Here is an 18112-nt window from a genome sequence, read left to right on the forward strand (position 1 = left end):
TGACTTTACACTGTTGCTGGAATTTCTATAAGACATTTTATTTTGGTTTTAAGGTGATTAAATGTCTTGCACTTTTCTTCCTCTCTGCAAGACTTGCAATTTGCACTGAGAACAAGATATCCAAAAGATTCAAAAATATTTTCCAATGTTTCAAAATATTCCACAATAAAATATATTATATATTTGCAACTGAAATAAATAATAAATAAAATGTAGCAATGATATAATAGCTATATAGAGAGAACATAGTATAGTTGGAATCAAAACAAATAAAATAAAACTAATAACAATCAGTAAATGCCTTGTTTATATACAATTGCAAACAGTTGACTGAAATCTACTTAAAGGTAGATTATTCATTGTAAAATTGAAGCCAATAGTCAAACTGCGCGATAGGTGAAAAAAGTTAAATAAAATGGCGGGGTAACTTTTTGCAATTTTTTAAAAATTGATGTTGCTACTGTCATTTTTTATACAATTGTTCCTCGAATGTAAGGGGTTTCAGTTTCGTAAAAAAAAAGCTAATAGTTATTACCCTAGTGTACATAATCCAAATAATTCCAAAACACACGTGCGTTTTGGAAAACTATCTGTACGGCCGACCTTTTCAGAAAAGAATAAAAGGATACTTTCTTTTTTTCATTTCTATAATATTTGAAACAAGTATTTCTTCACTAGAACATTTTCATATTGTATAAAATATTTTTACTACCTTATGTGTATAAAATAGCAGTCGTGCACGACTGCTGTTTCATATACTTAAGGTAGTAAAAATATTTAACACCACGACCATGGTGTAGAGGTTAGAGTTCTGGTTTCAAAGCTGGAAACCCGTGGCGCTCTGTGACAAAACCATTAGGACTTCTTGGAGCACCTAAATAACTAATAATAATGAGAAAAAATTAAAAATTAAAAGTTGAAGTTAAAATGTTGAGAACAGCGGTAGTTATGGAAACTGCTGTCACATTTATATTTTACGACGTAAAACTTTTCGCACGATCGTTGTGACCTAAAAACCAGAATAAGTGAATAAATATATTGAACAATCATGCATTTTATATAGTTTGGTACTGAGGAAATATAAATTGTATTTAAGTGTTATCGTAAAGATAACTTGAAAGGATAAACGTGATAAAAAAGTTATTTTGTTATGAAAAAGATTTTGCCTAATAAGTATATATATTGTAAAACGTGAAAAAATAAAGTTAGTTTCGCATTTAGTTTTGAAGATGGTAGATTTAAAGCAAAGATTTTAAAGTTTTTTTTGTGTTATATGTTATATTTAATTTATAATTAAGGAAACTTGACCGAACAAAAAAAATTTTTACTTCTCTATTCGAAGGTGTTTATATTTTTATTTTTTAAGGTTGAAAATTTTTCTTAGGGTGCGTTAATAACTCAGATATTGTATTATTATTATTATTATTATTGTTATTTTTGTTATTATTGTTATTATTATTATTATTATTATTATTATTATTATTATTATTATTATTATTATTATTATTATTATTATTACAGGTATATGTATAAATTTATATATGTGTGTGTGTGTGTGTGTGTGTGTGTGTGTGTGTGTGTGTGTGTGTGTGTGTGTGTGTGTGTGTGTGTGTGTGTGTGTGTTTATATGTATGTGTATAGATTAATATAAATATATGTGTGTGTTTGTATATATATGTGTATATATATATATATATATATATATATATATATATATATATATATATATGTGTGTATATATATATATATATATATATATATATATATATATATATATATATATATATATATATATATGTGAGATACATATGTGAGAACCTCATCATAAAAGCTTTATATATATATATATATATATATATATATATATATAGATAGATAGATAGATAGATAGATAGATAGATAGATAGATAGATAGATAGATAAATTGATAGATAGGTAGATAAAATAATATGTATATATAGCTATTTTCTTTACATTAAAATTGTTATATCTGTTAAAGGTATAACAGTTGTATTTGTATATGTAAATGTAGTTATTATATAAAATAATGGTTGATTGATAATAACAAATAAAAAATTAATAAATGTATTATATGAAAATTTAGATTAAGATGGAGTGTCCTCCTGTAATGTACAGTAAAGCAGAATATATAGAAACAGTAAGTTTTTTATGTTTTGTTTTTTTATATGAAAATAAGCTAAAATGTATTGAATGATACTACTTAGTATCATCCACAAAGTAGTAATATTTTTTTAATTAAATATTCAATAAATTGTTTTAATGTGTTTACACTAAAAAAAAACATGCAGTTTATAATATGATACATATTTTTATTATTATTATTATTATTATTATTATTGTTATTGATTATTTAAGCAAAAATTACAGTTGAACACCTTTTCTTTACAATTTATTAAATAAATTAAAGATTATTATTATTGTTCTAAAGTGTTCTTTAATTGCCAGCTCCTCTTCCAATGCTTTAGTAGTATATGCTATCCTTTGCTTCCTTGGCGGTTCATTGCTTTTTTAACTATAAGGTTTGAGTCTTCATTTATTGTAAATAAATAAAGATAAAGCAGACTTGACTATTTTTTTTGCATGAACAATTCTTCTCTTTTCTAAGGTATCAAGCTTTAGTTCATTTAAAAGGGGAGCAGAATGGGTGTTCCTAGGTTTGTGACAGATAATTGGAACACACTGCTTTTGTATGTCAAACCTCTTTAGTTATGCTTTGGATTGTCCAAGGTATAATGTGCTGGCATATTCTAATTAGCTGCATATAATAGTCCTTTGTACACAATGTTTAACGGTTCTCTTGGAAGCCTGACAGATGCTTAAGCTAATATTCCAAATTCAGCAGGCATTTTTTAATAGTTAAATCAATTTGTTTTTTGAATTCAAGATGCTGATCTAGCGACTCCTAATAGTTTAACATGAGTTACCAAGTTTAAGTTTTTCTCTTGGAGATACAATCACTATTAGTTGCATTTTACTGGGGTTGATAGTGAAACCATAATCAACACAGAACTTATTGGTATCTCCAAACGTTTTGATCAGTTTCTCATTGAAAACTTGCCGAGAGCTGTCTGCAGGTGATAGGGTAATGACATCTTCAAATAAATAAGGTTCAGTTGTTAATGCTTGTGAAAGATGTAGATTGTATCTAGATTTTGTGAAAGATGTAGATTGTATGTAAATTTTATGTAGATTTTGAATAGTTCTTGGCTCAGGCCACCACCTTGAGGTACTCCTTGATATCAGCAGGCCTTGTTTTAAAGCGTTACGCATAAAGTGATTTACGTATGCCTTAACCGATTTTACATAAACAGTAAGCAATTTCGGTTAAGCAACTTTTTATCATTTTTTGACATTTAAATTATTCTATAAGCGGTAAGATAGAAAAAGTAATTAATTTGAAAAAAGTCACATTAACTTTTCAACTACGTCCAGTTTGAATAACAATTATGTTTGATATAAACGCTATTTACTAATAAAAAAAACTCTAATAAATAAAATTAAAAATACTAATAAATAAAATAAAAAGTTTTTTTTAATTTTGTTTTTATTTTATTGTAATGATTGATTTTTAATGCTTGAAGCAAAGATCATAAAAACATAATTTAATTCTGATAAAAAATATCCGATTTAATTCAAAACTAATTTAATAATAATGTTAATAAAAAATATATTATTTTATTCCGATATAAAAAAAAATTTAATTTAGATTTTAAAAATATATAATTTAATTTTGATTTAAAAAATATATTTAAGTTTAAAGTTTAAGATAATGCTTGGGTTTAACTTAACTGTCTAATTTATTTAAAAATATTACTAAATATTATTCAATATTGAAGTTTTATTTGTTCTTAAAAAAAATCAGCTCATTTTTATCGCAATTGTTTTTTCCGTTTTCCTTCCTAAACATTTTTTTTAAACTCAAAATTAGATTTTAAATAAACAGTTGCATAAAAAATTTGCACAAAAAATAAATTATTTTGTTTATAACCCAAAAAATAAGTTTTTTTTTTATAACACAAAAAATAAATATTTTTTATTTATAACGCAAGTTAAATTGCAGAGATTAATTTTTAATAAATGATACACAGCAGTTAATTATAAAAATAAAATAATAAACAAATAAACTTTTAATAAATTAAGTAAATAAATTAACACAGTTTTTTTTATTTATTACTTGCTCATTTATTTAAAATAAAAAATCATTTGTAGTTGCAAAGCCGCAATTAGAAATTTAAGAAATAATAATTTTAAAAAATCAAAGATTTAACATGTTTTAATTCATTTATGCTAATGTCAAGAAAAGAAAGAACTTTGTTAATATCAAACATTTAAAAAAATGCAATATTAAATTTAATTATTTATTATTTAAAAAAAAATTAACATTCCCTTATAAGTAACAATAAAAAAGCCGTTAAATAACAATTAACTTGCTTTGCGGTAATTAATATTATAGCAGTAATTTCAAAAAGTTAATGTCTTTAAAAAATAAAAAAATAAAGAGAATTTCAAATGAATTTCAAGAGATGTCAAATATCATGCTAAGCTAATGCATTAAGCATTTTTTACTTAAAACAAGGCCTGTATCGGCTTCCATAGGTTAAATTTATTTCTGATTTTCACCCTCTGAACCCTTTCTTCTAGGTAACTTCAAAACAGTTTACCAGCTTTTTGGCTTAGTCCTATTTTTGCAAGTTCATTATGTAAGTTTTGATGTAGGACACTATCAAAAGGCTTTGTTAAATCTATTATTAGGGTGCCTACAAGTTTTTCTTCATTAAGTGAGCTATACCAGGAGTTAGTTGCTGTTATTAAAGCAGTTTCACTGTTTGAATTCTTCCTGAATCCATTTTGTTGGATTGGTATTAATTTTTTAGCTTCACTATATTTGAAGAGTTGTCTGGATATTATTTTTTCATAAGCTCTTGAAAGTAATGATAATACTAAGGACAATAGTTTTCTAGATTTTCTCCCCTTTTCCTTCCATAGTGCTGTTATTTTAGCTTTTTTCAAGATGTCAGGAAAGAAACCCTCATCTATAGACTTGTTAAGAAGATGGCTAGATTTGGTGCCAGGGAAATGGTCAATTGTTTGATTATATAAGCTGAGAATCCATCATGCTCAGCTGATGAGTTGTTTTTTATTTAGTTAAGTATGCTCAACACGGTTTCTATTTTTACTACCCAAAAACTAAAGTTGTCAATTTGGTCACATCCGTTTTGCCATATTAGTGAAGTCCTATCTTTGCAAAGAGAACAATTACTTTTCATCATTCTTATTTTTCTTTATTTGTAAAGCTTTCTGTATATGATGTATAAAACTAAATTATGAGTACCTTGTAATTAAATGAGGTTTGTTTTTAATGAATTGATCTTTTTTTTTAATACCAAAATGTATTTATTAAAATTTAGGCTTCTGGAAATAAAGTCAGTCGCCAATCAGTTTTATGTGGAAGTCAAAATATTGTATTAAATGGAAAGGTATTTGAATCTAGACATTTTTCTTAGAAAAAGAAACAAAATTAAAAAAGAGAATAAAAAAGAAAAAATGTTTTTTTTGCTGTAATCAAAATCCTTCATATTTAAATAAAACCTGCCCAAATGTGAATTTTGGGCAGGCACCCTTTTTTAGAAAAAATGACTAACAAAAATGTTTAATTTTTAAAAATTGCCCTATCTGAATTCTGAATGTGTTCTTTATAATAAAATAACAATTGATTTAAACAAATAGATTTAAAAAAGTTTTGCACAAAAAATAACATATATAATATTTTCTAAATTTTAAAACTGGTTTTAAAATTTAGAAAATAATAACTGATTTTTTTTTTTAATGAGATCCAGTTTATTTTTTCTCAACAAGTAAAATTGAATAAACGAGAAGAGAGGGTTTTAATAATTCATAAACATCAACTTCCATGTAATACTTATAAATACTTCAGAGTACCATCATTATTTTTCCTTTTATTTTTTATAATTCCTGTTTTATAAGTAACAAATTTAGGTAATTTTGACCATGTTTTTTTTTTCTTTTTAAGAAAAGACCACTCCAATTCTTTGTAACAACTCTAACTAAACTATTTAAAACTATTTTTTAAAATGGCAGATTTTTGTTGGTCCAAGGCAAAAATTATTATATATTTAGAACCACTTGGTCTGATTATAAAAATTTGGGAATGTTCATAACTTATTAAAATCTTTGAGTAGTGTTAAAATCAGCAAATTCTAAGATGTAGGGTTGCATCTCCTGAATGTTTTCACATGGAATTGCCCTATTTCAAGTTTATTGAGGCAATCAATTTTGAATCTTGGCTTATTTACATGTCAATATGCTAGATATGAAACATTTGAATAGCTGCAGCATGTGATTACATTTGTTTTTCCGCTTCTTTTTAAATTCACTTTTGAATAACTGGAGATACTACAATATTAAAGGTTGGCAAGTTGACTTCTCCGTTATAAAGTAGTTACTTGTTGTGATGGTACTTGGATAGATTCTAATGGTGATGAAGAATCCAGGTGAAAAGTAATTAATAAAAGCCCTGTTTACTGTATCAACATTGTAGATTATTATTCAACCCCATAGTTGACCTTTACAGTTTATAACTCATAACTTTTTATCAATGAAAAGTAAATTTAATTTTGAAAAAAGATTCTTGACCATCGTAAAAAGTTACGTACAAGGATATGTTTTTAGTTCATTGGTTGTAAATTTCATTTCCAAGAAATTTAACCTATTTTTTAAAAATATACACAGCTAAAATTTAAAAATTTATCAAAAAAAAAAAAAATGTTTATTAAAATTATCATACAAATTTTATTCAGAAAAGTATTCTCTAAAAAGATTTCTGTTTTACTCTATAAACTTTTACAGAGGTTTTTCTTGAACCTTTTCTACAGCGTTGAGCGTTTTATGGGTCCAACACCCATTATAAATTACTAGACATAATTTATTTTATATATATATATATATATATATATATATATATATATATATACATGTATATATATATATATACATGTATATATATATATATATATATATATATATATATATATATATATGTATATATATATATATATGTATATATATATATATATATATATATATATATTATATATATATATATATATATATATATATATATATAAATTATTGAGTGCATATTAGGATTTTGTAGGAAAGTGAAAGATGAGTAGGATTTTATATCTTGGAAATATTTGCTATAAACAATATTTTTTATTCAATAAAATAACTAACTGTCTTGTAATTCAGGCATGTATTTTGCTATATCGGCAGATAATTGCTTCTTATTTCTTAATTTTAACCACTATAAAAACATTATTTTGTTTTGTTTATTTTTGTGTAGATATTTCAAACTACCTTTTTAACTAATTTTCCTGTATTGATTAAACTTAATGGTTTGAAAATCTTAATGGTTTGAAAAAAGTTTCATTTAAAATAAAATTTTTAAGAAAGATTTTTTGATATCAAGGGACCTATAGGAAGTTGCAGGAGGAAAGCTGGTTCTTTTTGATTTATTTTATTATTTTCTGTAATAAACACAGAATCTGCAATAGTGCTTGCCTTGCGAAAAGTTCTGAGTTTGAACTCACTATGCTTCTGGTTGTACACTTGTACAACCAGGTAGTTGTACACTACACTTAAATTATTTCTCAGCGCAGTGGTCTTGTTTGTCAAGGTTCATGTTTTGAAGTTGAAGAGTTGTTAGAGGGTTGTAATCACAGTTTTTTTTTTTAAAAGCCTCGTTGACTATAGTGACCCTTTAGGAGGTGTGTACAATAATATATATATATATATATATATATATATATATATATATATATATATATATATATATATATATATATATATATATATATGTATATATATGTATGCAGTATATATATTATATGCGGTAGTGGTTTAGTGGTAGAGCGCTCGCCTCATAAGCGAGAAGTTCCGAGTTTGATCCCCACCACATCCCTGGTAGTAATGCGCTCAACTTGTTTCTCCGCGCAGCAGCCTTGTTCGCCGAGGTTCGTGTTTTGGAGTTATAGAGTTAAGAGAGATTGTAACCACAATATAGCCTCCTCCTCTGTAGTGGCCTTCTCGGCCTTGGAGAGATGAATAGTTTAATATATATATATATATATATATATATATATATATATATATATATATATATATATATATATATATATATATATATATATATGTATGTATATATATATATATATATCAGGCCTTGTTACGAGATTTTGCTGCTTAACGAAAACGCGTAACGCATTTCTAAGTAACTCAACTCAGCAAATATATTTTGTATTGTTAGGATTTATATTGCGTCACTAGCATCTTTTCAAGTACCGCATTGTAATTAAAGTTATTTTTTTAACGTGTTAAAAGTCATATATATATATATATATATATATATATATATATATATATATATATATATATATATATGACTTTTAACAGTTTTTTTCTCACATAACAAAAGTTACAAATAAAATCTAAGTTCCTATTTGAAAAATCATTTTTATTATTTTTTAAAATATAAACTAAATTTTATTTTGAAAAAAATATTTTTTCATAAAACGTAAAATAATATTTGTTTATTTTCTTATAATTTTACAGTTGGTTTTTGTTTATTTTATTAACTGTTAATAAATTTTTATTTATTTATTTTGTGAACTCTTTTTAATAATGCTTTTAAACAATAAAGAGTTTTTTTTAATTATTTATCAGTTAACGATAACATATTCTTGATCATAATTTATTTACATAAATTAAAGGAATGTCATTAAAACTTTGCTTTATTGAATTAACAATAAACAAAATATCTTATTAATAAAATATTTACACCAAAATAAATTGTGCATTTTTTAAAACAATTATGACAAAAAATAATTTTTATATTTAAAAGGAATTTATATTTTTAATTCCTTAAGATAAAACTTAAAACACTTTATTTTTTTTTAACTAATTTTTAACAACAACAAAAAAATTATTAAACAAACTGTTTCTTTAACAAAATCTATTCAATGAAGACCTTCGCTACTACTCATACAAGCATCCAGAGGATGCAACATTCATTTCATGTGACAAAGCCCGAATTCCAATGCCAGGGTTCTTCAACACCTGTTCCTGCAGACTTGCGAGGAATTCTGCTGTACGAACGCAATCAGATCGTCTGCTAGGGATCTTTCTTCTTACTACATCCTTGTAGTCACCATTGAAGTCTCTAGTTCATACCTGATTGCTTTTACTGTGTTCAGAGAGCATTGGGCAGCAGTCATAATATCCTTATTTTGATGGCCGGCATGAATCATCATGATGCAAGTTATTCTCTTCCATGATTCAGGTGGGTTCCAGTCATCCATTTTTTCTGACATCTTGTATATGAATGAAGAAGGGTTCAAACTTTTAAATGACCTGTAGTGTGTATTAATACCTCTAATCTACAAAAAAATATAATCAATTATAAATATGTCAAATTTATCCCGAACACCCTGTATATATATATATATATATACATATATATATATATATATATATATATATATATATATATATATATATATATATATATATATATATATATATATATATATATATATATATATATATATATATATATATACACACATATATATATTTAAACAACTTTAAAAAGTATTCTACACAATAGAGTGCTCAATGTTCAGAGCAATTATATATTAGTAGAAAATCACTTAACAAATTATTGGTTATGGATACCAGCATCATCAGCTCGTAAAATATTACAAAATTTTTTGAACGTTAAAAAACAGTTTAATAAAATATATATATATATATATATATATATATATATACACACACACACACATATAAATATTCGATGCACTTCAACTTGCATTATTTTTGCTAATTTTTTATGCAACCTCAGGTTTACAAAGAATTTAATTTTTATTAAAAAAGAGTTAGAAATAAATTTAGAAAGGAAAACTGAAAAAATAATTGCGATAAAAATGAGCTATTTTTTTTCTAAGAATAAATAAAATTTAAATATTGAATAAAATTTTGTAATATTTTAACTTTTGTAATATTTCAACTTTAAAAAGTATTCTACACAATAGAGTGCTCAATGTTCTTAAAAGAACAGAGCAATTATATATTAGTAGAAAATCACTTAACAAATTATTGGTTATGGATACCAGCATCATCAGCTCGTAAAATATTACAAAATTTTTTGAACGTTAAAAAACAGTTTAATAAAATATATATATATATATATATATATATATATATATATATATATATATATATATATATATATATATATATATATATATATATATATATATACACACACACACACACACATATAAATATTCGATGCACTTCAACTTGCATTATTTTTGCTAATTTTTTATGCAACCTCAGGTTTACAAAGAATTTAATTTTTATTAAAAAAGAGTTAGAAATAAATTTAGAAAGGAAAACTGAAAAAATAATTGCGATAAAAATGAGCTATTTTTTTTCTAAGAATAAATAAAATTTAAATATTGAATAAAATTTTGTAATATTTTTAAATAAATATGACAGTCAAGTTAAACCCAAGCATTAACTATAGTTTTATTAAACTTAAATATATATTTTTTTATCAGAGTTAAATTATATTTATTATGATCTTAACTTCAAGCGCTTTTCAGGTGACAAAATCAATCATTACAATAAAGTAAAAATAAAAGATAATATAAAATAAAATTCTTTTTTTTTTTTAAATATTTTATTTTTTATTATTAAATAAAAATTTAAGTAAATTTTTTTTATTGCAATCAGAAGTTGTATAAATATGCTTGTGCTTGAAAGATGATAAAAGTTTTTAATTTATATATTTCTGTTATATATATTTTTTTTACGTTACATTTAATAACTTCGTATTCTAAAGGAAATTTGTCGTTAACTATAAAGTTTTAAGTAGCCAGTCACTACTTTTTATACAAATTTTTGTATTCAGCAGCGTTCTCGCATATTTTAGTCATTTTTCCATATAGGGCTAAGTGAAGACTAGAAATTTTCTTATGTTCTAATTAATAATAGAAAATGCGGAAAATAAATTTTTGGCGCTTTGACTTTCAAAATATGATTTTATTATTATAGATTTTTATTACTTTTATTATTATTTTAGTTACTTTTTATTTTTATTAAACTTCTAAATGGAACTAAAAATAAAGAAGCTAGAAGCAAATAAAAATTAATAGTTGCCCTTTCAGGCGACTTCATTGCATCAAAGGATTATTTTTAGTCGCCTCACACAAAACTCTGTCGCATAAGTATAACATAAAACATCTTGATTTTGAAAACAAACACAAATTGAGGACAATTGAGAACACTTGTTCCAAATAGGAACAAGTTTTTAAGAACAATTTTCAGTTGATTCAGTGCCTAAAATGTTATGTTTTTGATACCTTTTGAGCAGTGCTTGAAAAGGGAAAAAAACATAACAGAATGGTTTTCAGTATTTTCAAAATACCATACTGTCTAATCATTGCTAAAAATAATAACCATAATACAGTTAGGTAAAAAACAAAATATAGTAAGCACTATTCAGTAATTTTGTATTCCAGTTCTTTAGTGTAAACAGGATATAAAAGTTTGTTTATAAATAATAATTGTGTAAGAGTTAAATCTTCAAAAATATACAAAGAAAATCAATATCTACCCCAAAATCTAATGACCGTTCCCCCCAGTCTGCACTAATTGTAACATTTTTTTTTTTAATTCGCCTCCCCAAGGCTGAGAAGGCCACTACAGATGAGGAGGCTACTTGTGATGATAACCCTCTCTCAACTCTATAACTCCGGAACACGAATAAAAACGGCAATAAAAATGCATAGATTCTAGCAAGTATTGAATGAAACAAATTAAAAACTAAAATGGGTGCAACGGAAGTTTGATCATTTTGTTTTATTCAAATAATTCAGACTAAAAATGGAATTCGACATAGATTAGCTGCACACTCACAAATCCTTAATACAAGGGGGTGGGAATAGAAGGATGGGGGTGGGATTTTTAGTTTAATTCTAGCATGGCTTGTGGTCAAATGCACATTTTCTAACAGCTGTTTTACCATAATTTCCATAAGCTCATTTTCAACAAATCTCGATTTACTAGGTCAGCAATTTTTAAAGCCTTTTAACACTAAAAATTTTTCTTTTTATCAGTGACTGAAATAATTATTTTTTAATTTTCAAGGCTGACTTTCACTGTTTTTTTTTAGCCTTGAGATAAAAATTTTGTTGATAACAAGTAAAAATTAATAAAGGAGGGGAGGGTCTTTATAAGCTTAGGGTGGGTGGGAAGATTTTGCCAAAAATTAACAAACGTCCCCCCCTCTTCTTTTATTAAGGACTCAAGAGTAAACACTTTTATATTCAAAATTACTTTTATATTAAAACTAACAGTATTTTATGCAGCCGTTAGTAAAAATGATTGTTTTTTAGGTGACCTTTATCAAAAAGAAAATCAATTTTCTTTTTGATAAAGTCACCTAAAAACCTAAAAATTGAATTTACCTTATATGTGTATGAATAAAATATCAAACAATTTTATGATTGTTATTTTTTAATTTAAATTTTTTTTCTTTTAGAATTATTATGTTGTTTTTACATCATAACACTCTAAATTAAAAATAAAAATAAAATTACAAATTTAAATAAAAATTCTAAATGTAGGCAAAGCTACTCTATATATCAAAACAATTTTGTGTAGTATTCAGCTTAATTAAAGCATATTATACGATTCCTATGCTTTGTTAGACAAAATAAATCTAAGCTGGAGGATCTCTTTCTTTTTACAGATGTCAAAAAGATTTTGAAGACACTTGATTGCTCATTCTGCACACTGATTTGTTCTGGGACTTTCCAGTCTCAATGTTTTTTAATTCCAAAACTTTTTCAATGAGTTTAACGCTTTTTTGTGACCGTATAAAAAATGGTTAAGCTCATTGAAAATACGTACACTTTTTTGTGACTGCTACACACCTTCTGATAATCATCTGCATAGTACATTTGGTCAGTTAACCAATGGTCAGTCAACTAATGGTTCATTGGTTATAGATGAATCTACGAATGTCGAGTAGATTCATCTATAACTAATGAGTCTCTTCTTTCTGGTAGAAGAATAAATGCCAAAAGAGCTAGTGTTGCTTGAAAATTCTATCTTGCATTATTTATTTTAAGTGTTTTCTGAAACTTCACTTTTCATTCAATACTACGCAAAGGACTCGGTCAAGAACATGATGTTAACAACCAATGAATTGTGATTCTTCCAGTTTCTTTTTAGTAAAACATCTTTTTAAATGGCTGAAAATTTCATTCCTTTTTCCAGTGTTTACATTCATAGTGTCCACTACAATCATCTTTATACTCTTCCATAAATTCGGTTTCCACCACGTCCCCGGTAGTACTGTGCTCAACTTGTTTCTCCGTGCAGAGGCCTTGTTTATCAAGGTTTGTGTTATAGAGTTAAGAGAGGGTTGTAATCGCAACTAAAGTAACCTCCTCAACTGTAGTGGCCTCTTGGATATTTGGGAGGTTAATTAACATAAAAAAAATGTATTCATTGAGAATAGCTGTTGTTCTGTTGTTAACAGTATCTGCTTTTCCGTCTGGTAGATCTAGTGCTTATTACTTAACTTCTCTTTGTTTATTCTTCAACGCTAACACTTGATATTCTTGGTGACTAATGCCATCAAAGTTGATAACTTTAAAAAGGTTACTATTTTGGTTGCAGTATTGGTTTCGCTGGGACTTGTGGATAGGGATCGCTAGTTTATGGTATACTAAAAATTTAGTTTACAGTTTACCGTATAGTATACCATAAAGTATACCGTAAAGTATACCGTAAACAAAACTTTTTTTTGGCGAAACTGTATAACAAATTTATAAAAAAGTTTACATTAAAAAAATGTGTTTGTTTTTTTATTAAATGTCTTTGTTTATTTATGCGTATTAGTATAATATATAATATAAGTTACATTATATTTAATATAAGAAACTTATACAATAAACGCTTTTTGAATGACAATTGGTATAGTTGTCTTCATCGAAAAGTCATTTGCATTTGTATGCCGGTTATTTTCTGATGTGATGACAACAGAAGCGGACACAATATGACAATGTCAAAAATCTTTGTATAACAATATTTCCCTGTTGTTGTATACTTAAAACAATACTTTTTATATAGGCCATAAATTACTTTAAAATAATTTTACACATTCGTAGTTTCAGCAGATTTAATACATTTTTTATCATTTTTATTAGTATATCAAGGGTAGTATGTTTCTCTTTAAAGTCAGTTTTCTTACAATTTTACTTTAGCTTTCAGCCAAAATCAACTCGACCGCGGTTTTAATTAAACCGACTGAATGTTTTAATTAAAAAATAATTTGTTGTAAAATGTTAATGCTTATTTCACTGTGGTACATCGACTCATTGCAAACTAATTAAAAAATAGATTTTGGCATCACTCTAAATTAAAAGAAGACTTTTATCTCTGGATTAAAATAGTCGATGAACCCAGCAAAATAGTCAAACTAGCACAGGGTTTAAAAAACTTTCTTTTTTTTTCGTTGTATTTCATATTTATCTGTTTTAAAAGTTAAAATAAAAACAAGTCAAAGTTTCAAAGTTTTTGAAACTTCGACAAACTTTTTATATATACCAATATAAAATATTCACATCCTGTTCTATTAACCCCCCCCCCCCTCCCCCTTAAAGTTGCCGGATAATCCCATGAAATTGATAATTATAAAATTTTGTTCCACATTCTCACTAAGTAAATGAAAAAAATGAAATAAAAAAGTTTGATCGAAACCACTTGACGATGGATTCATATCTTGCTTCTTTATTTTTAAAGCAAACATGTTTGTTATTTGCATTATTTAAATTTTAAAATTAAATTCTAGTGTTTTTAAATAATTTTAAATAAAATAGTAAAACAAACACACAAATTGAAATTTCAAACAATCAAATTGAAACAAAAGTAAAAAAATACTAAAGTTAACAGAAACATTTGTATTAATCTTTTTCAAAAAATTACAAGAATGTTTTTCTATAATGTAATTTAAAGAATTTTTCAAAATTAATATAAGTAATTAAAAATAGTTTTTAATTAATCAACTGAAATGATATCATTTGTATCAACTGAAGTCTCTAGATTAAAATCAACAGCAGCATCATCTTCATCAATCTCATCATGATCACTAGTATTACCAAGCATTATATCAGCAATATTTGCTTCTTTTTCGATTTCAGATAACTTTAGAAAGTTTCAGAGATTTTTAAAAACATTTAGAACTCTAGACTTTAAAAAGTCATAATGTTACTCCCTGCAAATACTACTTATATACCATTTTAAAATTTTGTGTTGTGAGTGACCTTTTTTGAAAATTAATCAGAATAAAACCCATTTTAATTACTTCTGAGCATTTGAGTAAAAGTTTATCAATTTATTGATAAACTTTTACTCAAATGCTTACAGGAGAATTAATTTTACTCACAGGAAATTTATTGTTTTACAAAAAGTTAAAAAGTCATGATATATATATATAAATATATATATATATATATATATATATATATATATATATATATATATATATATATATATATATATATATATATATATATATACACACACACATATATATATATACACACATATATATATATATACACACACACATATATATATATATATATATATATATATATATATATATATATATATATATATATATATATATATACAGTGCTGGCCAATGAATTAGGAATTTAGAAAGATTTGATCAGATCTAGCGTATTCAGTCTTACTTTGGCTATATAATTACATTCTAATTTTAGTTTATTACATAAGTTGCTGTCATAATACTTATTTTATTGTTTGTTGTCATGGACTTTTCAAATTTGTTGCTAAAATATGATTTTTTTTGGATTTTGTATAAAATTTGCTTTAGGTTCTTAAGGCACTTGATTGCAGTATTTGGCGATATCTGTTCATTAATTTTGGCGTCTTTTGTAGCTTAATTGTAATTTTACTTATATTATCGCTCATAAGTTATTACTTTGATGTTATTGAAACAAGCTTCAAGTGGTAAGAGAGACACTATTTGACAGAAATGGGTAAGAAACAGGACATCAGCATAGCAAAAAAAAGTGAAATAATACTATTATTAGAAAATACTGCTCTTCTGAATTCCAAAATAGCGGAAATATATATAAAATTGCGTCAGACTGTTGGAAGAATTAGAAATAAACTGTCCAAAGGCCAAGATGTCATAGCCACCAAGAGAGAAAATTGTAAAAGGGCTTCCAAGACTACCCCTAGGAATGATCGCGTACTTCTGAACTTGTGCCGAAAAGGACGTAAGAAATCTTCTGTAGAGTTAGCAAAGGAATGGAATGGTATAATAGGACTTACAGTAAGCTCAAGAACTGCTAGAAGGCGTTTGTTGAATTTTGGCTACAAGGCATACAAACCCACGAAGAAACCCAAGCTGACGGTTGCAATGAAGGAGAAGAGGCTGACGTGTGCATGTCGACACGCCGATTGGACCGAAGACGATTGGTTGAAGGTAAGCAGTTTACATACTCTTATGAAATTATTTAAAATCAGAAACATATTGCCCACTTTATGGTGATAATATTTATTTTTTCACTAGTTTTTATAGTTTTGTCATGTTATTATGTGTATTTTCTATATCATAAAAAATGGTATGTAATACCGTTCTGAGTACCGTTATTTTACAGGTTAATATTTGTTATTCAGGTGTGCTTCTCTGATGAGTCTACGCTGGAAGTCATGGCTGAGAGGGCACAATTTGTTTGAAGGAAGAAGGAAGAGGCAAACCTCCCCGACTGTATCCTGGAAACTGTAAAACACCCACAAAAGATCATGTTTTGGAGTGTTATTTCTGTCAACGGTCCCTTAAAAACACAATTATTTATAATTTTTAAGATAAGCATAAGTAGATAAATTCTAGTTTTTTGCACATTTTATAGCAAAGTGCTATTAGTTATTCAACACACAAAATTCCAGTGCCTCCTCTCCCCACAGCCTTAAATTTTTTGGGGAGTTAATCAATGTGTGACAGAGGGGTACTCTCGCCAAAATTATTTTCCTAAAATAGCCCTGTTTTGACAGCCCATTTTTCCCTTAGTCTGTTTACCTCTCCAAGTCCTCATTGGCCATGTTCATTACAGTGAAGTAGGTTAGTCATTTTTGTTAATTTGTTGTTGCAACACTTTTTCAACCCTTTAACTTCAAAACTCTTGCCTTGACAAACCTTAAAGATTGTTTCACAAAAAAACAAATTAACACAGTTTTACCAGGTGCATGGTGGGGATTAAAACTCAAAAGTTCTTGTTTACAAAGCTCTTTACCACAACACTACTACTGCATCTATTGGGAACAAACCGTTATGTCAGACTTTTCAACCTCTGATTAAAACTAAAACTTAATTAAAACTAAACTACTTGAACTATTCTATAACTTTAATAACTTTTTATAAATCAATAGAAATATATAGCCTGCAAAAGTATATTGCTTATAAACCAATAGAAATACATAGCCTGCAAAAGTATATTGCTTTAATGGTTAGTTCTTAACTTATTGTTTACTGTTTAAAAAAATTGTTTGTGAATTAAATGTTGTTAACTCTTTATATAACAAGGTTAGGTAAAAATTAATTAAAATAATTTATTAATTATTGCTATTGTTGTTTGTTATTATTTTCATTTGTTATATTTTGATGTCAATAATATCAGGTGTTTACTTTAGATTAGTTTATCACTATTAGTAAATATTTATTAGTTGATTAATTGTAAGGTCTACTAAAGAATAAATTTTTTTAAACAATAGCTTTTTTGCATATATAATGTTCAAACATTTTTTTTTATCTGCTAATTATGTAGAACCAATTTTATGTGCAATTCTACTCAATAGAATTAGTTAGTGACCAGGCTCTTGGCCTTGGCAAGATTTGGTAGGTAATGATAGCTGGTGCTAGACAAAAATACTTTATATATTATAAATTTGTGAAAACATTTTT

The 18112-nt window shown here is 25.9% G+C and overlaps 1 protein-coding gene across 2 annotated transcripts in view; it reads left to right on the plus strand.

Annotated features, from left to right (window-relative positions):
• Positions 1-18112, plus strand: part of LOC100208588 (dynactin subunit 5) — a 33070-nt gene that overhangs the window by 2373 nt on the left and 12585 nt on the right. The window contains exons 1-3 of one of the 2 annotated variants that reach the window (XM_065803716.1): positions 1208-1342; positions 2105-2158; positions 5430-5498. In XM_065803716.1, the coding sequence (XP_065659788.1) occupies positions 2111-2158; positions 5430-5498 (117 nt within the window). In that variant the 5' untranslated portion in view covers positions 1208-1342; positions 2105-2110. Of the gene's footprint in view, positions 1-1207; positions 1343-2104; positions 2159-5429; positions 5499-18112 lie in introns of those variants that run through there. The other variant, XM_065803717.1, reaches the window with a different exon arrangement.

The sequence above is a fragment of the Hydra vulgaris genome, chromosome 08 (assembly GCF_038396675.1).
Source record: "Hydra vulgaris chromosome 08, alternate assembly HydraT2T_AEP".
Classification (NCBI taxonomy): domain Eukaryota; kingdom Metazoa; phylum Cnidaria; class Hydrozoa; order Anthoathecata; family Hydridae; genus Hydra; species Hydra vulgaris.